This window comes from Balearica regulorum, chromosome 19 (assembly GCF_011004875.1).
Source record: "Balearica regulorum gibbericeps isolate bBalReg1 chromosome 19, bBalReg1.pri, whole genome shotgun sequence".
NCBI classification, from domain to species: Eukaryota; Metazoa; Chordata; class Aves; order Gruiformes; family Gruidae; genus Balearica; species Balearica regulorum.
In genome coordinates this window covers 4648782-4672293 of record NC_046202.1, presented here as the reverse complement: position 1 = coordinate 4672293, position 23512 = coordinate 4648782, and the positions used below count along the sequence as shown (strand labels likewise).

At 43.1% G+C, this 23512-nt stretch overlaps 4 protein-coding genes across 10 annotated transcripts in view; 3 read left to right on the top strand and 1 right to left on the bottom strand.

Moving 5' to 3' along the window:
• The first annotated feature begins 9 nt into the window (after positions 1 to 9).
• Positions 10 to 4044, top strand: TAX1BP3 (Tax1 binding protein 3). 2 transcript variants are annotated; one of them, XM_075771198.1, is made up of 4 exons: positions 10 to 140; positions 1713 to 1832; positions 2139 to 2216; positions 2432 to 4044. In XM_075771198.1, exons 1-4 carry the CDS (start codon positions 102 to 104, stop codon positions 2567 to 2569), a joined length of 375 nt encoding a protein of 124 aa, XP_075627313.1. In that variant the 5' UTR covers positions 10 to 101; the 3' UTR covers positions 2570 to 4044. The 2 variants fall into 2 exon arrangements, with proteins under 2 accessions (XP_075627313.1, XP_075627312.1); XM_075771197.1 differs by lacking the exon at positions 10 to 140 and adding an exon at positions 777 to 1185.
• Positions 2516 to 12876, bottom strand: CTNS (cystinosin, lysosomal cystine transporter). Its single transcript, XM_075771193.1, has 11 exons — positions 12731 to 12876; positions 12242 to 12315; positions 11062 to 11140; positions 9751 to 9835; positions 9555 to 9658; positions 8432 to 8563; positions 7559 to 7658; positions 7345 to 7464; positions 6090 to 6260; positions 5769 to 5886; positions 2516 to 5391 (listed from the first exon to the last, which is right to left on the bottom strand). The coding sequence occupies exons 2-11, from the start codon at positions 12303 to 12305 to the stop codon at positions 5261 to 5263; spliced, it is 1104 nt and encodes a 367-aa protein (XP_075627308.1). The 5' UTR covers positions 12306 to 12315; positions 12731 to 12876; the 3' UTR covers positions 2516 to 5260.
• SHPK (sedoheptulokinase) lies at positions 12660 to 22062 on the top strand. 4 transcript variants are annotated; one of them, XM_075771185.1, is made up of 8 exons: positions 12660 to 12888; positions 13666 to 13780; positions 14723 to 14864; positions 17648 to 17831; positions 19034 to 19186; positions 20272 to 20447; positions 20559 to 20759; positions 21645 to 22062. In XM_075771185.1, the coding sequence occupies exons 2-8, from the start codon at positions 13745 to 13747 to the stop codon at positions 22037 to 22039; spliced, it is 1287 nt and encodes a 428-aa protein (XP_075627300.1). In that variant the 5' UTR covers positions 12660 to 12888; positions 13666 to 13744; the 3' UTR covers positions 22040 to 22062. The 4 variants fall into 4 exon arrangements, with proteins under 4 accessions (XP_075627300.1, XP_075627302.1, XP_075627301.1 ...); XM_075771187.1 differs by lacking the exon at positions 13666 to 13780 and having other exon boundaries at positions 12660 to 12792; XM_075771186.1 differs by lacking the exons at positions 12660 to 12888; positions 13666 to 13780 and adding an exon at positions 13029 to 13238.
• The window catches only part of TRPV1 (transient receptor potential cation channel subfamily V member 1), a 22460-nt gene continuing 13678 nt past the window's right edge, over positions 14731 to 23512 (top strand). For 2 of the 3 annotated variants that reach the window (XM_075771169.1, XM_075771166.1), the window contains exon 1: positions 20633 to 20759. The gene's annotated coding sequence lies outside the window, so the exon portion shown is untranslated. Of the gene's footprint in view, positions 14865 to 20632; positions 20760 to 23512 lie in introns of those variants that run through there. The other variant, XM_075771167.1, reaches the window with a different exon arrangement.

Below are 23512 nucleotides of genomic sequence, written 5' to 3'. Positions count from 1 at the left end.
GGCGAGGCGGCACCCGATTGGCTGGCGGCGGCCGTGACGGCGACGGGGGGCGGAGCCGGGCGAGGCGCTTTTGTTCGGGCGGCGGCAGCGGCGGCGGGGCCATGTCGTACGTGCCGGGACAGCCGGTCACCGCCGTGGTGGTGAGACGGGGACGGGACGGGACGGGGGCACCGCGCCGGGGGACGCCGAGGGGGACAGGGACGGAGGCGGCGGTGGTGCCGGCGGTACCGCTCAGCTGCGCCCTGTGGGCTGTCAGCGGGCGGGAGAGTTCGGCGGGGGCGGAGGTGCTGCGGGCGCGTCCCGTCCCGTCCCGCGGGTGCGTGGCAGGAGCGGACGAAGGGCGTGGATTGCCGCTCCCCGCCCGCCCGGGCGGCGGCTCTCTGCCGTGGAGGCTGTCGGTGCCCGCCGTCCGGAGTAACGGGCGGGCTGGGGACTCGAGCCCCGCACAGACGCCTCTCCGCTCCCGGATGGAAGGTTGGGGGAACGGGGAGGAAGCTCCGCCGGCCTGAGGGAACAGCCCCCTGCCGAGGGGGCCCCCTGAGCGAAGCGCAGCCGCAGCTGTCACTGCAGCCGCGCCGAGAAGCGCCTTCGCCGGGTCAGCGGGTCCCGCAGGCAGCCCGGCCCTCCCGCCGCCCCTCCGGCAGGGCTGCCCCGCGCCCCGTTCAGCTGCACCGTATCGGCAGGACAAGCACCTGCCGTGCTAGAGCTTGAAGCGTATTCGTTGCTTTAATCAACAAAGAGCGCAAGCAAGGGTCGCTGTTGTTTCTTCCACCAGTTAGAATACTAAATTTAATTGTGCTTTGGGGGCGCGACTGCGATACGCCGCCCCGCTCCCAGCCGTGTAGGAGCGGACAACCTGAGGATGGGGCAGCTGTCCCGGTGTGGCCAAGCAGTCTGCATCCCGTGGGAGCCTGAGCCCAGCGCCCTTCGGGAAGGTAACTCTCCGACAGGGCTGTTTGAGAAGAAGGTCATCTGGTCCAGCCCTCCTGCAATGAGCAGGGACACCTTCCACAGATCAGGTTGAAGAACCTTTGGAGTGGTTATTGTTCCAGTTAAGAAGGTGGCTTTTCATCTTGGCTCAAGAATTGCCCAAGCTGGCATTTATACAGGACTTAGATAATGCGTAAAGCCCGTCAGATGCCTGCATTCATCAGACAGCAAGGAACCTGCCTCTGGATTACAAAAGTGCATTGATAACTTATCTTAAAGAACCATCCTAATAATAGGTTATTTCCAGTGATAGGGCTAGGCAGGAACACAAGGCATGAGGATCAAGAACAAGCTGAGTAGCTCTGAGTGACTGCTAGTTATCAAGCCGTGACTCATGTTTAAAGAGACCTGCTCTGTTTTTAGTGTCTCGGGGCAGCAGTAAAGCAGTGAGTGGTTAAGGAGCTTGGCTGTGTCATGGCATCAGCTTGCAGATGGTTCCCTGGTCTGTGGTGAGACTGAGGACAGGTCAGAGCCAGTTGTCAACACCAAGGTTGCACGTGACTGAAGGCAAATGCCACATGATAGTTCTGCGCTGCCCAGGGCTTTTAGAGCTGTCTGCTTGCAATATGTAACTTACCAAGCGTGGTGCAGCCAGCTCTAGTAGGTTTATGGTATGTCTGTGAAAGACAATCTAACTGGGTTTTAGGTATCTGTCTTGACACACTTGAGATTTCTTCCAGTGGTCACAATACTCAGCTATTTTATCTTCTTTTTCTTTTCAGCAAAGAATTGAAATACATAAACTTCGTCAAGGTGACAATCTGATTCTGGGATTCAGCATTGGAGGTGGCATTGATCAGGATCCTACTCAGAATCCTTTCTCCGAAGACAAGACCGACAAGGTCAGATGCTCTTTGTTTTCTGTAGCAGCTCTCTGCAGAAGGCTAAGCATACCCCACTCCCAGCACGCTCAACTCGCTTGCATCTCACAGAGTTGACCACTAAGGTTACTCTGTTGCCATGTTATTTGCAGACTAAGCTTGTTTTAAGTTAGCTCTCCACCTTTTTCTATCTTCCAACATTATACAAACCTGTTTTTAAATAGAATCCTGTAATTTACTACAAAGTATTTTTGCATTGTCAGTAGAATGGCCCTTGAGTATTTAATGCTCCCATATTTAGTAAAGGAACACTTAATTTTTCTCCAGGGTATCTATGTAACAAGGGTGACAGAAGGAGGCCCAGCAGAAGTTGCAGGACTTCAGATTGGAGATAAGATCATGCAGGTAAACACCAAGATAAGTACAACGCAGTACTTGGTGCATACTACGGAGAAGTTTCTGCTGGGGGAAATACTGTCTTCTGGGTACTTTCCAGGACAGTTCGTGGGGCTCAGACTGAGCTATGGCATAAGCCTATCTACCTCCTAGTTCCAATGGAACAGTTATAAGACACCTGTGAGTCTGTACCTGCCTCATTTTATGTTTTTTTCCCCCCCTAGGTGAATGGGTGGGACATGACAATGGTGACCCATGACCAAGCTAGGAAGAGGCTGACAAAAAGGAACGAAGAAGTGGTACGACTGCTGGTGACCAGGCAATCTCTGCAGAAGGCTGTGCAACAATCCATGATGTCCTAATCAATCACCAAGTTGGGGAAGGGTTGGGGAGGGAGATATGTAGACTGGTATCAAGCAAGGAAGCAAATACTAGACCCGAACAGGTTGTCTGGAAGGATTGCATGTTCCTAACTGTGGTAAACACTTTTTTTTTTCTTTCTCTGGTGTAACTGGCAGTAGTAAAACTCTAGACCCGCCCTGGCAAGAGTGCTTCTCTAAAGTCTTCCCTGCAGGTACATGGTAAGACTTTACTGTAGTCATGGCTTTCAGGAGCACAGGACAAATCCTAGTTATTTAAGAAAGCAACTGGAGAAACCTTAACTTTGATAGGATTCTTTTGTAGCACAAAAGCTTCCTATTTTAAGAGGAAATGTGGTTTCTGCTATGGAAGATAAGAGGGTTTGCTGTACTTCAGCTTTTACAAGCAAACTGTCCTGTCCTCCCATGCTATCAAAGTGCCAGAATTAGGAGTTGCACACTGCTGCGGGGAGGAGCACTGTACTAATCTCACATGGTGTGCTAGCTAGACAGAATATGCTGAAGGGTTTGGGGCATTACAGTTCGCAGCAAAGATTCCCTGTACAAAGCAGCCTCTTCAGACAAGAGACAAACAACAAAAAACTAAGTAACACCGAAGTGTTAGATTAATTCCTGTGAAGTACACTAAAAGTTCATAGACACAACAGTTCAATTTCACGGTCAGAAAAACCTTAATTCTCCTTGTTCCCAAGTAATTTGTAATATCAAATGAATCCACTTTAAATGAAAGGAATATGGAACAGGTAAAGAAAACACTGTTGCTGAACTTACTTACCAAAAGAGCTGCTTGTAGCTGTAGAGCCTTCAGTTCTTCATTCTACTTCTATCAGACTTGAATTGGGAGGGGTGGATTTTGGTCTTCTAGACGACTTTGCTTAAATCACTGATTTATTGGATGGAAGAGATGAATATGCCAGTAATTTCCAAAAGTGCCTCTTGACCAAATTTAAACTTCTGGTAAGATACTAAGTTGTTTAAATCAAATGCCACAGGATTTAAGATTCTTGCTGTAACACTAAGTTAATTATCTAGCATCCTAGTGGTTTGTTAACCAGCTAGCTCTACAGTTATCCAAAAACTGGAGTTCTTAATCCCCTTCAGTTGATTTATACATATCTTATACTTTCCTTAAGCAGTCTTCAGGTAAGCTGTTGTAAATAGAACATGAGGAGGTGGCAGACTAACTTATTCAGTACATTACTGCTGTGCCATGTATGTATGTTGTGACTGAGATGCATCTCAGACTGTTCTGTATGCACCAGCAGATGCCTATTTACCATTTTTTGTATCTATCGAATTACTACAATACTGCTTTTGAATTTTGTAACTTAATCATTCAGTGGTAAATTTTAAGGCTTTCAAGTTGAAGTTATTTTTGTTACTATAAAGATACACTGCTATTTGTACTGCTATTCCACTTGATTTTACACACAATAAAACAAAGTTGGATTTCCTGAGCTGTTTCTCCTTACATTTAAGGAGGCTACATCACTTGAATGCCTCCAGCTGACACCTCTTTTCTGGCTCAAAGTGGATCATGGGCTACATCACCACAGTGCAGTCGGAGGTTAGTAAGCTCTGATTTCACTGGTAGCTGCAGTGTTAGTGAGCTGTCAAACCTCACCTGGCCTCTAGCAGGGGGTGGGGGGGGGGGAGAAGGGGTTCTAGTTTTCTGTAGGTTGGCACCTAGCAAGATAAGTTTTGAGCGTTTGAGTATTGTTCAAGTGCAAATGCATGGATTCCCTTCTAGTTCTTTTAAAGGGTATAATTCTTACCTTCAAGAAACTGAAGACTTTGATCTCTACCTAGAACATACCACATAGTTAGAAAGTTGCCCAGGAACAAAACCATATGTTTAAACTTTAATCTTGAGCTTGTTCACATGATCCACTTAGAAATAACCTCTTTGATAAATCTTTAATCTTTACCATCCACCAAGGATTGAAGGCATGTCAGCAGAACTGAGCAAAGTGAAGTTAGTGCACTAGAAGTATTCTGATAAAGGTTTTAAGACAAGTGCTCAGATTTAAAAGAGCTTTCAGAGAAATAAGAATACAAGTTCCTGCTGCTTCTCAGTATTTTTTTAATAAAGCATTCAGGTTCTAATATTTGTGTATTTGCCACCAACCTTATTATTCTTTTGTGTACCACTACAGCTGTTAACAGCCAACCTGAGTGGTATTCTACTGTGATCTTGGTGAGGAGTCAGCAGCAGCACTTAGATCCACAGTCTTCAGTCATTACATTAAGATATTAAGTGGTTGCTTAAACATGATCTTAGGTTTCCAAAGATGTGAGATCATGTTTAAAATCCAGAACTCTGCTCTTTGTTCTTCACTTCCAATCAGAAAGACATCGCTTTGGTCTTTCTCGTTCCTGTTATTAATGGAAGAAGAGCCACACGTTGCTTGGACAGCTCACATTAAGTTGTCTTTGCAGCTTCAACAGGCATGAATCTTCCCTTTGCAAGCGATGGCTAGATCACTTGCTGTCCTTTAAGGTATCTGGCAATCAGTATTTGGCAAGGCAACAGCTTGTATTCCACACCAGAGAGGATCCAAGTATAGAGATCAGAATCAGTATTTCTGGTAACTGGCAGTAAGCATCTTGAAAACCCTCAGCCATGGTACAGGCAAGTTCAATTTAAAGTTTTTTTTGTCTTCACAAGTGATGTTATTCACAAGGTTCATACCCTTGTCTCCTATAAAGGCAGTAGTGCTGGACCATAAAAACAATATCAAAGATGATGGAGAAGACACCCAGGCCAAACTTGGTTGGATCTCCAAAGATTAACTTCCACTGATCTGCCAAACACAAAATTAGAGAGTTAAGACGAACTCCTCAAGCATGGCCTTGTCTCAAGACTAGAAGGTCATGCCATACATATTAGAGGAGTTCACGTATTATCACCTGGACTGCTTAGACACCTTCAGACTGACTGCAGTGTATGTCTTTCTTACACAAAGCTAATTAATAACTGTTTCTGTGGTTTCTTCAGAATAGCTATTTCATTTTCTATCTTGAAGGAATGTGAACAGATTCTTTATTCTTAGTATAATAACAGCTACCCTATACTATAGCACAACATTCTCCCAAGATAACCTACAGGTTTATATCTGCTTTATAGCAGAATTTTCCCACCCCATTAAGAAAGACCTCACCACTTCAGTTCCAGCCTTACCGTTGTTGTATGACTGCAGAAACATCTGGAGAAGGCTGAAGCTTCCACCAGTGAAGTCTAGTAATACATTTCCAATACTCCATCCCTCAGTACTCTTCCGACGGAAATTCATGTACGCCTTCATGTGTTACAAGAAGTCAGTCAGGATGTCATGTACAAGCAGTTTGTCTAACACTTAAGAAGCCTTCTGTATAAATATACTGGTTTTGTCACTAAAAGACTTAATCATTGCCAGTTTACTATAGTCAGACTTTCAAGAGCATATGCCTCAGGCTTGGGGTAACAGGATTATAGTATAAAAGCAGAAAAGTTCAGATTTACCTGTGGAAAATACTTTATCAGTGTGACTGCTAGCTTAATGTAAGAGAAGCAGAATAAGAACTGTAGCCACGTCATTTCCTCAGCTGCAGCAAGAAACAGTGTTGTAAATGTGAAGATCCATGCAAGTGCCAGTAGTCCAACAACAACTTTGGATACTTTCTGACCTGCTCTCTGAAACAGAAATGAGATACACTTAGACTGACCCCGGTCATGCATCCCCAGACACACTGTAAGATATAGAATATGCTCAGGACTATGCATGGTTACAGTCCAACTCTGTTGTACCAGTTAGGCTCATACCACAAGGGGATTTTAAGATTAAATGAGTGCTACAGCAACCAGCTGTAGGTTTGCAAGAGCTGATGAGCAATATTCAACATCAATCATTTGGAACACTATTGTCCATGAGCAAGTGGGAAACAATACTGTGGTGGTATTCTTAAGTATTTATGATGCCTACTATCAGTGCTACACATGCAACAATCTCCTGAGTTTAGTCTGATGATATCAAGAGTTCCTTGATACATGCAAAAGGCTGCTAATGCCATTAGGGTAAAAGATTCATGGCTGCCTTCTAATTCTTCACTAGAAAAGACTATTGCACCTAGCAGTGGCAACAAATGGGCTGCTACAGTTTTAGGTTTAGCATTATCAAAGGAAGCACCTCAAGACATAAATAGTTACCATCCTGAGAAAACTGGCTATTCAGATCAGACACTTTTACAACAGGAATTAAATAAAAAACCACCTGACTATAACAATCAGTCTCACCTGAAAAGGTGGGAATTATAAAAGGGCCTTTGCAGCTGTTTTAGAAGAGGATGAAAAAGCTGAAAGTCTGAATTGCAGGGAACCCTTGAGGACATGTCCTAGCCTGAAGGATACTCCAAGTAGTGAGGAAACAGCAAAGCACATACCAGCATTTGTACTGTGTATAGCTGTAATCTATGTGCTGGCTAGAGATCTGTTTTGGAACTTTATGAATTTGGCTGTTTGCCTTGGGTATTTTGAGTCCCTAAGGGGTTTACTTACAAGCTCAAGAATATTCATGAGGCTGAAGTAGCTAAGCCTACTGGAGTTGCTACTAGCTCAGGAAAGACAAGGCAGCTGGACTGTGAAGCCTGACTTCTGGAAAAGCCAGTGGAAGTGCAATGAGGAAGACTTTGGAGCCTAAAAGGAACAGACGGTGAGTGGTGGGTGTCCGGCAGAGGGAGCTCTGCCAGAGCTGACAGGTCAGCCCAGCATCGAGACTTACCTCATAGATGCAGCACTGAATTATGGTGAGGAGAGTTAGAGCTACTGCATGGAGACTGAAGAAAACATCATTGATAGCCACAGGGTTCACCCCACTGGGATAACTGACTAAGAATTCCTCCTAAATGTAAGAGAAACCAAAACCAGCCAAATGCCTTTACTCCCTTCTGTAGATACCCACACCCTGGCAAGTATTAAGAGATAATCATGCTTACCTTAATCAAGGGAATCCAGAAGAGTCCAACATTAAACACACTGTATGCTATAAAGCCAGTAAGGTTTAATGCTATATAGTCAAAGCTCAGTCCAACAACACTAGAGAAGGGAGGAAAAAAATGTATGAGAAATACGTATCAGAGCATTACAGGCGGTTGCAGGGACAACTTGACCCTAGAATGTACTGATTTATAGGCAATTCTTGATGTAAGCCAAAGCTGCAGGCATTGTGACAACATGATGCTGTAAGGTCAGCAAGAAGCAAGGTGAAATATCCCTCATATGCCTTGTACTGGTACTCACAATAGCTCTCACTGACAAGGCCGTGCCCCTGCTGTTTAACTTCACCCCTCCATGAGCTCAGCGAGTCTGATAAAGCCATTCCAGCTTGAATGCATAGAAGCAGCAGTGCATCTTTGCCAAACCAAATGCTTTAGTTTTCATATAGAATAATGTTTTACTTACAGTTACTTGGTTTAAGGGGAGCTGACCTAACGATTACACTACAAGGAGCTGTCTGAAAAACAGCTCACAAAGTAAGTAATCTTCAAAGGCGGTCATCACAATTGGCTTGGCCAGAAGATTTACAACATGACGCCAAAGGGAATGGGGAAGTCTCCTCTATCACAAATCAGTATTGGATGCCAAACCTTAGGATTAGGTGTCTGTAGGATGCGCTTAGTTTCCTCTGACATGCACGCAAAAAAGCTTGCTGGGGCTGTGTTTATTCAGGCCCTATCTTTGTCTTGCTTTTTTCCCCCCCAGTCTTTCCATGCATATTTCACAATAACCAAGATGGATGTGAATAAAGGTACGAACAGGATTTGCAGAAGTGCTTAAGTGACTTGCAAACACATCTTAAGTCTCTTTACCTTTTTCGTCGCCAGTTCTCAAAGAGTTGAGGATAAAAGGAGATAGACCAGGCAAGGAAATAGATCCAGCCAATCACCTCATCAGCATATCTCACTAGGATGCTACGTATCACTTGAAATTGAATCCTAGGTCTGACGGTTAAGACAAACAGAATTAGTTAGTTTGTTCAAACTTTTTTCAGGAGATTTTGCTTTGTTCTGCTTAGAGAGAAAACAGAGTCCAGGTGATGAGACAAGACAATAAAGATTCAGAGTCAGTTTCAGTTGAGTTGTTCCCCTTTTCTTTAGTGTCCTTGTTATGTTTAGGACATCTCCCACTCCTACCCTCAAACTACCCTCTCTTTCTTGCCTCACTCTTTCCTTTCCATTCTTTTACCACAGAAATCTTCAAAAAGGTCATCTTGTGCTTATGGCTTCCACTCTCTTAGCACAAGGTCTGTTATGCAAGAGCAGAGTCTCACTTTTCACGCTCTGCCAGCAAAGCATCACGATCATGCCTGTCCTGTTGAGCATTTCATGTGCTTACCTCTGCATTTGCTTTGAGTCTTAAAAGCAGAAGTGAAATGAGGAAGTAAAACAGGAGTATCCTGTTGCTCAGTAGCATCTGGGCAACAAGCAAATACAATCCAACTTTCTCCATCTTGCTAGACTGTTTTCCTATTAGGGAGGACTGACACCTGTGAGAAGAGGGCTCTCCTAACTAGAAAGCAAAACATCTGCCTCTCATGGTAGTGATGTGAGTGCACAGCTTCATCAGGCTGTCAGCGCTCCAGAACAAGTCCTGCACAGGAAGAACAGTATTCCACTGGACACTTATAACCAAATGCTTCCTGGATCATAACAGTTGACAGGTAGTTTTGATACTTTTGGGAGGGGTTATTAAAACCAGACTAAGGAGAACTCACAGTCATTTAATAATGAAATCTAAGATACTAAGACTACCACTCTGCTTCCATACCCTGTATTTAGCTGAATACCTTGGGGATTGCTGGCGGGTGACCACATCTTCTCAACTACATACCACCCATGTCCCATTAACTATTTAACTATAAGAAGGGAATAGTTACCCCAAAGTTTAGGAAGCTGTAGGATAGTAGAGTAGAACTAAAAACCAGTTTCTTACCCAGTTAAATTGGAATTAATGGTATACAGATAAACTGTTACTTGTCCAACATCATCTGCTTTCACTTGGAAGTCTGCTTTAGTGTGACCTGCAGGCAATTGTACCTGCAAGGCAAAGTGGAGGGAAGAAAGAGGAGAGTTGCACCATACCAGCAGTTGGCTTCTGCATAAGGTCAGAAGTCTGTTCTGTCACTTACTTCATCAGGCAGTTCAACAATAGTGCTGTGTTTCGATGAGTGCGTAATATTAAGAGCTATCACCAGTGTCTCATTTAATGGAGCCCTGTGAAGGCAGAAAAAAAACAAGTTAGACTGGTGCCCGAGTTCACAAAGGTTGCTTCTGGGCAGAGAGTGTCGTCAAATCCTCACAAGCGTGGCAAACATAATGAACAGTCCATACACAACAGTACCTACCTACTATGTAGGAGAACACCAGCACCAAAATATGTTAGCATTGTACTCTTTCTTTTATCTGAACTAGATGGGCACTAGATAGTTATATGGCCACATTATACCTCCCTCTTCTCCACACAAGTGGCAGAGCAAAGTCATTGCCACCAGAATCCCATCATTGTGCTTGTTAACCCTTTGCTGGTAAAGGGGGGCAGAAATGATGGACACATACTTCAGTGATGAAGGGTAGAAATTATAGCACTGCAGTAAGGTAAAAAGAAAAACCCCCTCAAATAACAAAAACCCTCCAAGTGACATAGTTCTGCACAGCTTTCCCAGAGAACTCCACTGAGCATTTGTCCAGGAGGTTTAATTGCACAGCAGTACTTACAATATTGTAAGGTCCAAATGCCTACACTTGTCCATGAACAAGATTAGAATACTGCATCTTTCTTTGCAAAAATAAAAGTTCTAGACTGTTGCAGCCATGTTTTGCTATTTTCCTCTTTAATCACAATTCTTACGTTTTCATCTGCCTGTTCCCTCTACTCGAACTTTGACATCCTGAAGGGGAGGAGTGCCTGTATTTAACAATCCGTTCCTGGGAAGAGGCTGACATAGCAAAACCATGGGTAAACAATGACACTAAGGTACATCAGCCCCTACTCTGGAGTAGCTGCATTTCTTTGCTAGAAATGGCGAGTTTGTTTGCTTGGTAAAGTTTTTTTGGTGATCCCTCTAAGAAATGCAAGTTTCTCTTAAGCATCCATTTTCAGAAGTGGACAAACTGTAAACTTACTTAAGGAAGACAGTTCAGCAAGCAGATATAGGGCAGAAAGTATAAAAGATCTTTTCCTACTCAACTTCCCAAACAAATGGCATGGTATATTGTCAGAGGCCAACTACACAAGGCTGTTTGTGAGAATGCTGCACTATCTTGGTCCACACTGGTACTAAGTGTTGTAATAGTCTAGAAGCAGTCAGTCACATCAGTGAGATGCACTTTGTATGAACAATTAAGTGAATCTGCAGGAAAATGTTAAGTATATAGCCAAGTCCTACCCACTGCTCATCCCCCATTCCAAAGAGAAAGTAAAGATGCAATCATGATTTTACCTCAGAGAGATAGTGACGTTTGTTGAACTTCCACTTTCTAATGAAACCACTTCAGGGACAGACAATACAATGACTCCATCTGGAGAGAAAATCCCAACAAAATAATCAACCAAAAAACCCCTCCACAAATCTCAATTACTATGAATAATGAATAGCTCCTTCAGAACAACTACCTGCTTTCGTTTGTGATATAGACATTTTGTCCATTGGTATGTGCAGTGTCAGATTAATAAAATTAGTACACATGATAAACAACAAAGGGAGTACAGCTCATTTCAAGGCGCCTAAACAACTTAAAAAGGAGAACTAAATAACTACACTTGAACATGTTACAAGGAAGTAATTTAAATATTTGAAGTACAACAAAAGTTCATGCAAAGAGAAGGCTATAGGGCACTTCAAACCCACACTAATTGTTTCTTGATGTGATCCTAGTAACTTAGGAGTCATAAATGCCCAAAATGTAGTTTAAAATTGCTTCTTGGATCACAAATTCAAAGCAGGTACCCAGATGTTCAAAAGAGTGTACATTTACCATCTTAACACTTAAGGAATCACAAGCACCTGAAATATTGCTATTAAGGGGTACACTTTACAACAATCCAGCAATGTTGTACCATCATGCTTTAAGAGAGGCTGAGATTCCAAGTGCCAATACAACTGACATCAAAACCATAAGCTGGTCACATGTCAACAATTTTGCTATTTGGAATCCAAGTCTATTTTACTCACTGTATGTTTAAAGGACACATGAGACAAGAGGAAGAACAAAGAGCTATATAAAAATAAGACCAGAAATGGAGAGATAAACAGGTTGCCCTGAACACTTTTTCCATGTTGTGCTATATTAGACCATGTTCTTAATAAGTTATTTAAGTGCAGGAGAGCTCCCCAGTTTGTCACCACATACAGTATTTAATCTGCTTCTGCAGAGGTTGAGTTTGGAGCACAAGGCAAGTACTCCATCACATCAGTGTCTCGGTGTAGCACTGTCTGTATATGAGCACATCAAGTCAGAGGTAATGTATGAAACAAGAGCTGATGGGAACCCTGGCACAGGTCTCCCCAGAGAGGTGTGATGGAGCTCCTGCAGAGCAGCCCTCTTCCACCTCTTACCAGTTCACACCAGGCCCCTGCCTGGAGGCCCTGTGGGCTCAAGCTGGGACAGCCAAGCACTCACCACCAGGCCCCAGCAGCACAAGTGAGAGGTACAGCAGAGTGGGGAGCAGGTATTGCATCCTCATGGTGGAAGAACTGCAGAAAAAGTGAGGAGAAGGCTTTGCTCAGGACCCACATGTCTTGATGGGGCACCAGCCCATCCCCTCAGCTGGCAGCTCCCTGCAAATGCCTCCCTCCCCAGCCCGGCTTTGGGACCCCCAGCACACCCAGAGAGCACCAGTCTTTCAGTCCCTGTCTGCCCAGGCTTCCCCCGGGGACACCCTTACCTCAGAGCTTATCCCGCTCCCAGCACACAGAGCTAGCCTCTCCCCCCCAACCCACCCCCGCAGGACTACAAATCTCAGCAGCCACCGCGCCCCCCCCCCGGCGGTGCACTCTGGGACTTGTAGTCCCCGCAGCCCTCCCCTCAGGAAGCACGGTGAAGCGGGGCCACCCCACGCTTTAAGACACGCTAATAGCGAGGAAACAGTGCTAAAGAAAGGCTACTCACCTCCTTCCAGCACCGCAGCCCCGTCCCGCACGGACCCGGCTCTTCCCTTTTCAGCTTCTCACGTGAGGCGGCTGCCTATCAACTCCCGCCCAGCGCCCATCGCGCGTGTTGCGCCGGTGCGGCCGCTCCCGGCTGCCATATTGGGTGTGGCAGAGCGGGTTAGGCGCTGGGCTGCTGCCGGCGAGTCTGTGAGGAGGGAGAGTTGCGGGCGAGGGCTTGTCGCTTTGGTTGTTTGCTGAAGTTTCATTTAAAGCTACGTAGGGCACTGGGGAGGGCTGGGGAAGGGGCGGTTTAGTCACGCTCAAGATGGAGGGGTAGTGCCCGGGCACTGCTGAGGGAGACATCTTCAGTCAGAGAGCAAAGTCCAGGCTGCTCTCCCAGCCCAGCCTGCCCAGTCCTTCCACGGTGCTGGTGTGGGAACCCACACTGCTTGTGCCCTCGGCACCCTTGGATCTTGGGGCAGGTGCCCCTTCAAGAGGCAGCAAGGAGCAGTGTGGGGCTCATTGTGGTGGGCATCAGTCCACCCACCTGCATAGACCTGTGCGTGGTGGGGAAGGCAAAAGCGATCCTCTCTACCTGTGGCCATGGCAGGCAGCAAGGTGGCAGGCGGGCCCGCTCCTGCCTGTGCGCTGGGCATAGACCTGGGCACAACATCGGTTAAGGTAGCCCTGTTGGTAGAGGCAGAGCAAGGGCAGGTGGTGGCAGAGAGCTGCTCCAGGGAGACGCAGGCACACACCAGTAGCCTGGAAGCTGGACCGAAGGTAAGGGTGGCAGATAGCATTGCTGGCAACTTCAGGATACTGGCCTTGGCCTGTACGTTGTGCACACTTCAGTGGCTTTCCTGGATTGCTTTTGTGCCTAGATTGACAGATGGTTGCTGTGTATGTTTGGGTGTCTGAAAGTAGAATTAAAATGCTCTCTGTTTACTGTTCAAGTCAGTCAAGTACAGCTGCTTGATTTAAGAAAGACTTAGGTTTTGAAAAGTTGCACAAGACAATCTAAAACTATTCTTCCATGAACCATCACGTTGTCTTCTACACTACCGGTCAGGTAACAGCAAGCATTTGCCATCTAGAAAGGTATTTTGTAATGTGAGATGGAATCATAACTGGAAATTACCTGTGGAAATAACCAGGAACATGTACTCCTGTTAAAGATCTTTATGTTCATTGTGTTGGTCAGTGTAAGAAAGGATGAATCAGAGTCATAAAAAATATTTATCAACATTCCTCTGGCCTAGTATTGTAACGAGTCCAGGGGCTAATTTCTGAGCAAAGATACCAAACAGGCCAGCCCTCTCTACAGTCATGTTTATGCAGCCAAAAGTATGTATGCACACATTAGTTTACATCTATATGTAGATTATATTTGAATACTTTTGCTTATAGTCTTTATACTGGTGTGTCAAAAAGTAATCTGAATCTTCAAAAGTGTGAAAGCTCGAATACAGGTTCTCTTGTGGCACGTTTTGGTCAGTTTGCCGAGTAGGTCAGTTTGCTGGGTAGTTCTAGGAGTAGCATCCAGAAGCGAAGTATCAGCATCATCAGAATCAACAGTGACTCGATATGGAGAAGCTTTAGGAAGATGTAAGGAAGACTGCATGCCAGTCAGAACACACAGATAATCCTCTTTGTGAGGAAAAAGAGCAATATATAAGGTGAACTGATTAAAGCATGTAATAAGTGTTAATGGATTTTTTAAAAAGATCTATTTCAGTATGGTAACTCAGGAAATTAAGAATTATTTGGCTTTCAGTTTAAGAGGCTGTTATCTCATTCTCAGCTTGCTAGTATTGGGTTTTAGTTTTTGTGGTTTTGTGGGTTTCTCTGCATTCTTTTTTTCTTTTCAATTTAGTAGTGAATGTTATTCTAATACATGCCATTAAGCTAAATGAATTCTGTTCTTCACTTCTGACTAGAGTAGCCTTGTTTAATAAATACACTGAATGAATCCTAATGGTTTCATGCTCAGAATAATGCTTTATGATTGCAGGGAATGGAGCAGAATGTCCGGAGAATAATAAGAGCATTGAATGAATGCCTTGCTACTCTACCCCAGCAGCAGCTTCAAAGAGTCACTCACATTGGCATTTCAGGACAAATGCATGGGATTGTATTTTGGAAAAAAGATAAAGGTAACGTTAATTCTGTGGCATTCCTGTTCAGAGTATTACGATGCAGAAAATAAATTTTTAACACTGAAGTGATCGGTAGGAAACTGCTGCATGTTCACTTTGGTCTTCTGTAAAACAGAATTAACAGAAGATCTTCTGTGGGTATTTTGCTTTAATACTGGAATTTCAGCTACTGACTATATTTAACCATGTTGTTTACACAGATTAGTCAAAGGATTTAGTCCTATGAGATCCCTGCAGAGTCAGCATAATTATTAATATGAAGGAAGAGTAACATATTTGTGGCTTGCTAATTGCTTGTCCATCATATGCTATCTGCTGCCAGTTGAAAGAACTTCTGCATCATGTGAATGACTTCAGGGAGGGGGGGGAATATTATTCACCTCATAAAACACTTAACTAGCTGTTCCCCAGTATCTCAATACCTTCTAATGATTCTACAGTAGCAGTATTAACAGTTCTGTGTCTGCCTTGAAAAATAAGTTATGCTTGATCTCTATGTTAGAATGTGCATAGCAGTAGCTATCCAACAGTGAATATCACTATGCTATTTTGAAGTACTGTTTGAAAGTACAGTAGGAGAAAAACTGAAGTTCAGTAAATGATGTTTTCAGACCTTTCCCCTCCTCCCCCCCCCGCCCCATATCTCAAGGTGTGTTTTTTTTTCTAGGAATTCGTAGACTGTCATGTTGCATTTGTCTTGCTTCTTAGGCTTCTGTTAGTAGGAGTTCAAAAAGTATTACGATCATGATTCTGAATACTCAGCTGCTTGTAGAATGAAGGGCCAATATCTCAGAAACAAAATCAACATGTGAGGTAGTCACATGTGAGGTAGTCACATGAGGTTGATTGTGCAAATACTCAAATAATCTTTGTGACAGCAAGATGTTTGAAAAATTCAGGCCTTAAATTGTCAGCCCAGTGAGACAGGAATGGTTTATCTTCTTGGCTAACATCCTATAAACCTGCTGAAATCTAAGGCTTTCAGAATGTCGTTCTATGTCTTCTTTCTCTTTACCTTATGATGTGCACATCTGAACAATTATACAAGTCTTGTAATGAGTTATGCAGATTAAGCAAAGATTTATTGTAAACCACAGAATAGATTTCCCCAAAGTGCTGGTCGCTGCCTGTCAGAAGTTGTCAGGATCTTAATTGCTTTAAGAGACACTATGCTATTCATTACTGGCTGCAATTTTATGTTAAATACTAAAATGATTAGAAAGAAAGAAATCCAAAGGCTGATGGACTGGAGGAGCTGTTGCTTGCTTTCCAGCTGTCCCAAGGGCTGCATAACAAAACCTCATGGGTTCATGGTAGACATAGATTCTTATGTCATATTGGTTAATATTTTATTTCCTAAAGCCACATGCCACTTTTGTTTCATTTCTATCAAGTGTAAGAAGGTGTTTGCTCTCATTTGTTTTGAGTAGACTAAGTGAATCCATGCACTTTGGGACACAAATTGTATTTCTAATAGCATCCTTTAGGGTTAGATTTATGGTTAATAATATTTCTTAGAATCCATTTAAAACTAGAAAAGCAAACCAATTGGAAATTCAGTTCAAACAGACTTGATACAGCAGGGAATTAAGGGAACAAGAAAAAGTATGTGTTTGCTTTACATGTTTCACATGGTACTTCCCAGCTTTCGTGGTTGCTTTTTACTGTGTGAGTATAACTTCAAACCCTTGTATCCAGCCCAGGACAGACTCTTTCAGCCATGTTTGTGCTAGTCAGTTCAGCAGCCAGGTCTCTTCTCTGACCTGCATCACAGCACAGCTCGAAACTCTGCTCCTGTCCCAGCCAAAAACCTAAAGGTTGCCTCAGTTGCAGAGCCAGCTGGAGACAGTGTGGCCAGGCATCACCTGGGAGAGCAATAGTTGTCAGAGGCCAAAGCTGTCCCAGCAAACATCACATGCCAGTGCTTGAGCTCAGCCTCTGCTTAGTTTGCTGCTCTGACAGGACCATATGCTGCCTTTGCAGGACTGCTTGTGGTGAGCGTGTCAGGGCAGGAAGCAGCACACTGGACTGGAGCAATAGCAGACATTGCTGAGAAGGCTTCCTCCAACTCTGAGAAGTTGCTGTAATTTACTGAGGCCTTCACATGAAAGAATGTGAATGTTTCGTCAAAGGTGTAGTGTTCTCTGTTAAAAAGGAACATGCTGGACTGGTAAAACTGAGTTAAACCCTATTCTACCTTTGGTGAAGCTTTGTTGCGTAGCACGGGGGAGGAATGCTCTTTGGTACTTTGCAGTCCATTGCTTAATACATACAGGCCGAGGTTTCCTGTTGCTGTGGCTGAAAAGCTGATAAAACTATGTGCTATTCATCATAGGCAGTTCATTACTAATACAGCATTCTCTAGGTCATGATGGGGCAGATCCCAGTTAAGGTTTGTATGTGAGAGCTGTCATATCAGCTCATTGCCTCCCATAGCAGAATTGTGATGTTTTTTTTTTCTTTTTGTGAGTCACCTGTTATGAAGTTGTATCATTAATATCTCAAGGTGCAAGTTGCTTGTTTCTCTAGGCACTAGCAGTGCTTATAGAGGAGGAAGGCCTTGGATACCATTCTCTGTTTTAGCAAAGGATGACTTGCATTATGATGTTATCTAGGGCTGAAAAGTACGACTAATTAATTTGATTACAATCACAACTGGCTCTGTTTCCGCTCTTCTTCCAATATATTCGACAAATTACAGAAAGTGCCCAGAAATGAAGAATTCCAGGAAGACTACGCTGCGGGGAATCACTGGACTTCTCAGATACTGTCTGTTTCAGGTTGCAAGTGGACAGAGTGTGGTACAGGCCCTGCCTTTGAGCCGGAGGAGGTCAGTCATCTGATTACTTGGCAAGATGGCCGCTGCAGTCCCGCCTTCCTCTCTTCTCTTCCTCTGCCTCAGTCACATATCAGCTTGGCTACAGGATTTGGGTGTGCCACAGTCTACTGGTATTTAAAAAAGAGGTACATCAAGCTGTTTCACTGGCAGTTTCTCATCTTGAATTTATGTGACAATTAGTATTCCTGTAGCATGTTAATGTCACTACAGGGTGAGGGGCTGCGTTTCTCTGTGATCGTAGTATTAATTAAGTAGTCAAAGAATATTTAAAATGGCAGTATTCAATATAAACTATATACAACTGAGCACACATAAAAATACCTCTGACCTCATAAAAATACTACAGATCTATTTAATACAAATAAAATCTTTTGACCATATAGTAACAGAAGCCTCAAAGTATCATAGAATTTCCCATCTGTTCTACTGCTCAGAGGAGCTCTGCTAATGCAGTTTGAACGCTATAATTTTGCCTTGTGAAGATTGTGAAAAGTACAGACATGCCTAAAACAATAACAGACAACAGACTTGCTTTGTCTGGTTGCTGCCAGATGCTCAACCAAACAGTCCCTAAATTAATTTCAGTCCTTCCTTCCTTAGACACTGAGATCCTTATGAGGTGTTACAAATGGTCTGCTTTGTTGTGGCATGTTTGCAGAGGATATAATTTTTCACATATGACTTGGCATCAGCAAGATTTCCTCTTCTGTTTTGTCTGTAGTATGCTATGTTTCTCAAACAGCCAATGTCTTCCTCTGCCATAAATTGAGGTTCAATAAATGGGGAAAAACTTAGATCTTGGTTTCTTCCAGTGTGTGTCCAGCAAATATGTGAAGCATGGCTTTAGAGCTGTATAACTCGTGAGTCCGGCTGCTTTGTTTTGTTCCTGTTTTGTTTCACCTTTTGGTACATTTCCATTCATACAATATGTGGATCGTAGAGCAACTGCAGGAATTCACCTGTTTTTCTCAAATGCTTGAGGATCAACAAAGTGACATCTTTTTTTGTGCAAACAATTACTACCTTCTTGGGAACTTTTGCAGTGGTGTGCCTTTGAATCTAGACAATTCATTCCTGAAAGCCACTGTTTCTCCATCTTCCATCAGGAGATAAATATTGCTGCTGTGGTGACAGCTTGGAAAAAAATTCCATTTAAAAAACCAAAACAAAACAACAAAATGCAGCTTGATCACTGAGATGGCTGTTTGATTTTTAGATGAGACCACCACACATGTCTGAAGTTCCCAGTAGCAATAGAAGTAATGTTGCTCGGACTGCCTTAAAGCACCCCTCATTGTTTTTGTTTTTAAAATGTTTTGTTTAAAAGTCCAGATTTTCTGAAGTCTTATGATGCAGCTGGCACTATCCATGACTATGTGGTTGCCATGTTGTGTGATCTGAAGAAGCCACTCATGTCCATCCAGAATGCTGCCAGCTGGGGATATTTTGATTCCAGAAACAAAAGCTGGAATACTGACATGTAAGTGCTAAGGTCACTCAGTGGGGTTTGTGCATTGTGTGTGTCAGGCAATGTGAACACCTCTTTGGGCCCTAAGTATGAATGTGCCACAGATAAAAAGTGGTTGAAAGTTACTCCTAACCAATTGTGGTGTGACATGTACTGAAGAACTATTGAGAGTTTGCTCTGATTTGTAAGGTATAAATGTTTAAATTATGTAAAACCTCACACGGTATTTTTAGAAATACCTAAGACAGCAGAGCTGAGAGATTTGTCAGTGAGACCTTGTATACCAAACTGTTCTCTCCCTTTCTGTGGTGGGATGGGATGGACAGGTGCATGCTGCAGCCAAGGTGTTACCTCTCTGATGGTAAAAGACAATTATTGCTTTCTAGTTCTTTCAGCTGAACTCCTTCATAAATACTAAGACTTCCTGGTGATAGCACCTGAGAGACAATTAGTTTGTTTATTTACCTATTTATTTGAATGATTTGCTCTTTCAGGGCTGAGTGCTAAGGGCTTATGTATTTCAGGACTTAGGTTAGGCCAGGACTCCAAGGTGAAAAGATCTGCTCATGAAGGTATGAAAGAGTGACAGAAACTTGCATTTGGCCTACTGAACTTTTACTAATCTGGTGTTGCTGCTGTAGCGGTGTAGTGTATCAAACTACGAGATAGTGTAAGGAGTTGGGCTTTACTCATGTGATTTGGTTTTGAACCACTAACTGCATGACAGCTTAAAGTTCTTGGGCACTTAGAAGTTGCATTTTTTTTTCTGGTTTTTGTGATTCTCTTACCCTGGAACTGCTTGTCAATATGACATCAGTAGGTTAAACTTGCTGAACATGTACTGCTGTATAATCTCAGGTAATCAGATTGCATATAAAGGAAAGCTATTTGTTCTTCTAGACTATTCCAATTTACCCAGCCTGTTGAACTGGAATGCTGCTCCTTCCAAGACAAAGCTTTCTAAATAGGTGAAAGCATCCATAAATCCAGCAGCCACAAATGTACAGCCAGGTTCATCCATGACTTCAAAGAGGTCTTTATAGTCATGCTGCACATTCCCCTATTGCTTTCCTGCAATAGTGTTGTTCTGATTACAGATTGAAAAAATCTGGCTTTCCCGTTCACTTGCTTCCAGAGGTGGGAGACCCTGACAGTATTGCAGGCAGGACAATCTGTGCCTGGCATGGAATACCCAAAGGAGCAAAAGTAGGAGTTGCTCTGGGAGATTTCCAGTGCTCTGTTTATTCCTGTCTGACTGAGAGGACTGATGCAGGTATGATCATTTTGGTATCTTATTTGGTTTTCTCATTGTCTTCCTTCAGGGTGGCCTACTAAAACACTGGTTTTTATTTTATCATTTTTTAATTTTATTTTTGTGTTCTAGTTCTTAATATCAGTACCTCTGCTCAGTTGACTATTTCAATGCCCCCGGGTTTCCAGCCTCCAGAGACACCAGATCCTTCCTCAGCAGTTACTTACTTTCCCTACTTCAATGGTGACTACTTGGCCGTGGCAGCATCACTTAATGGAGGCAATGTGCTAGCAATGTTTGTGGACACGGTGGCACGGTGGACAGAAGAGCTAGGTAAGCTTTTCAAGGATAGTTTAAGCTTAAAATAGAGATTGATCAACAAGGTAAAAGGAAACTAAGGCAAAGGAACAAGCCTAGAGCAGTTTTGTCATGCCATCTAGGGAACAAGGATGTAACTCTTGGGTCATGCTTCCTAGGTCTCTGGAATTTCCTGCTGAAGCTTGTGAGCTTATGAACATGCTGGGACAGACATGCCTGGACTCTGCATTCACATTGCCTCTAGGTTTTGGGTTTTCTTTTGTTTCAAGAACATAAGAGAATTATTTTTTGCAAGTTGTTTTTCAAAAGGAAAGGTCAGCAAATTTGAGGACAGCCTCTGATTTTGTATGACTGCAGTCCAAAAGAGTCCCTTGATTAGATCAGTTGCCTTTTGCTGCATATTTTGCAGCACTCTAATGGATTTTTAAGACTCACTCATGTAATATCTTCTAAATGCTTTAAACGTGGTCTTCACAGGGTTTTTTTTATAATCTCATAGGTTTTGCAATACAGAAATAAGCTCTGAAATTGTTCTTTCAGTGAATACTCAAAGTGAACTTTGCATTCACGTGCAGTCTAGCCACTGAAGCTGAAGTCTGTCATTAGTGCCTTTAAAGATGTTGTTTTGTGTAACTTAGCATAGTATAGGCAAAGAGGAATAGCTGTATTACCAGGAAAGGCAGTTTCTGTAATCAGAAAAAGATTTCTAGTCTCACAGGTACTAGATACAATTGGGTGGGAGATCTGTGGTTCATAATCCTGGAAAAACAATTACCTTTGGGACACGGAAGAAGATATACAGTATTTTGCTGAACAGGTTGATCAGCATCCATTTAAGTCTCCACGTGTAAGATAGGCTAGACCTCTTATGATTAGTAATGTGATATTTCCCATCTGCAGGACTTCAGGTTCAGCGGTCTGCCATCTATACAAAGATAATCAAAGCAGCCTTGGCCCAAAACGACAGCAAGCTCTCAGTCCACCCAACCATATTTGGAGAGAGACACGTTCCCGAGCAGTTCGCGTCAGTGACCAATATTGCTGCCTCTGACCTCTCCCTGGGTCACGTAACCAGAGCTCTGTGCCGCGGCATCGTTGAAAACCTCTGTTCCATGTTACCTGTGCACCGCCTGAGGGAGACGGGAGTGAGGAGGATTCTGGGGAGCGGGAGTGCCCTTGCCAGGAACGAGGTGCTAAGGCAGGAAGTGGAAAGGATTTTTCCGTTCCCTGTGGTTTATGGGAAGGATGTTGATGCTGCTGTGGGGGCTGCCATGGTGATGTTCCACAGAAAATAAAGTCATTGTTTGGAATGGCCTGAGATGCAGCTTTTCTTTTTTTTTTTTCCTGGCTGTACAGTGTTTCCTTTCACTTTGTTCATTTTTTTCTGGAGTTGTATTCAACATGCCATCTCACTCATTACAGTGGGGAAAAAGAAAAGCTTGCATTTAATGTCCACTTCTGGGTGTACGCATTTTGTTGCTCAGTCATTCCCATTTGTGAAATGAGAAGTAATTATCACATTAAATTTGACTGAGTGACTAAGAAAGATCCATTAACTTTCTGCATAAAATGATACTTCATATGAGGTTCATTTTCCTGGTAGAAAATAGGTTTAGAAGGACTAGGAGAGACAAGTAACTGTCTGTAACTTAGTCTGATGCTTTCATTAGAGACTTCTTGTCCTTAAGCTGTCTCACAATATACATACATATAGGCAGCAGACCAGGCTGTCAGCCTTGTTTGGGGAGTTCGGTGGCTCTCACACAGAAGTAATGCCAGTTTTCAGATGTTGCATGTTGTCTGTGTAAAAGATGGCATCAACCTTGGCTTGAACATCAACAAAAGAATCAAAATAGATCATGGAGGATTATTTCTGTGCCTATGCAGGTCAAAGGCATGGTTATGCCAGTACTGTGACTGGTGATGCCTGGAATGCAGGGCTTATCTCTGAGTGGAAAATATGTTCATAGGGTGGGAGGTAACTATTTTCCTTATTTGGCATACATAATTATTTTATGTTCGTTTTTTTGGATGGTATAGTGGATCAAGGCCTCTCTGAAATGGTCAGAATTTGTGATAAACTGGAGGAGCTGGCAAACTCAGCATTACAAAAGCCCAGTTCTCATCTCTTTCAGCTTTGATTTCCCTTTTAAGCCCAAACACAATTAGCATTTTGAGAGATGGTTACAATTTGTTCTTGTACTATAGTGCATAGCTATTTTAGTGTATATGATCAGAAGGTGTTTCTGATTCTGCCCTTCATGTATTGTGTCAAAGTGAGCTCTACTACAGCAGCTGCCAAGCTAGACTCTAATCTGTTTTTAATGTTAGGTATTGTTCATGTGAGTTCCCTTAAAATTTCCAAGTTTTTATCCCCTGTGTTTTGCTCTTAACTTTTATTTCTCCCCCTGCTCTTTATTTTAATGTGAAAACATTTATACTTTATCTGTCTAAACCAAGATGGAAGTACACCTTTTTTTTTCTCAAATGAGACTGGGAAGCAAGTAAGATAGTTTCATGTTATCTAGATACAACTTCATTACATAGAAGCATGTATTTTGACTGAAATATGGAAGTGTATTCCTATCTTGCACATTAGCAGCATCAGGACTGATTCATTTTTGTAGTGAGAAAGCTGTTCTGAGGTCTTAATTAGAGATGGATTCATTTCCATCTCCCTCCACCCTCCCTCCATGCACCTATTCCATGCCATGTTTAGGGAACTATTGGCATATATAGGAATTACAGAGAAAGTATAGACTAGATTA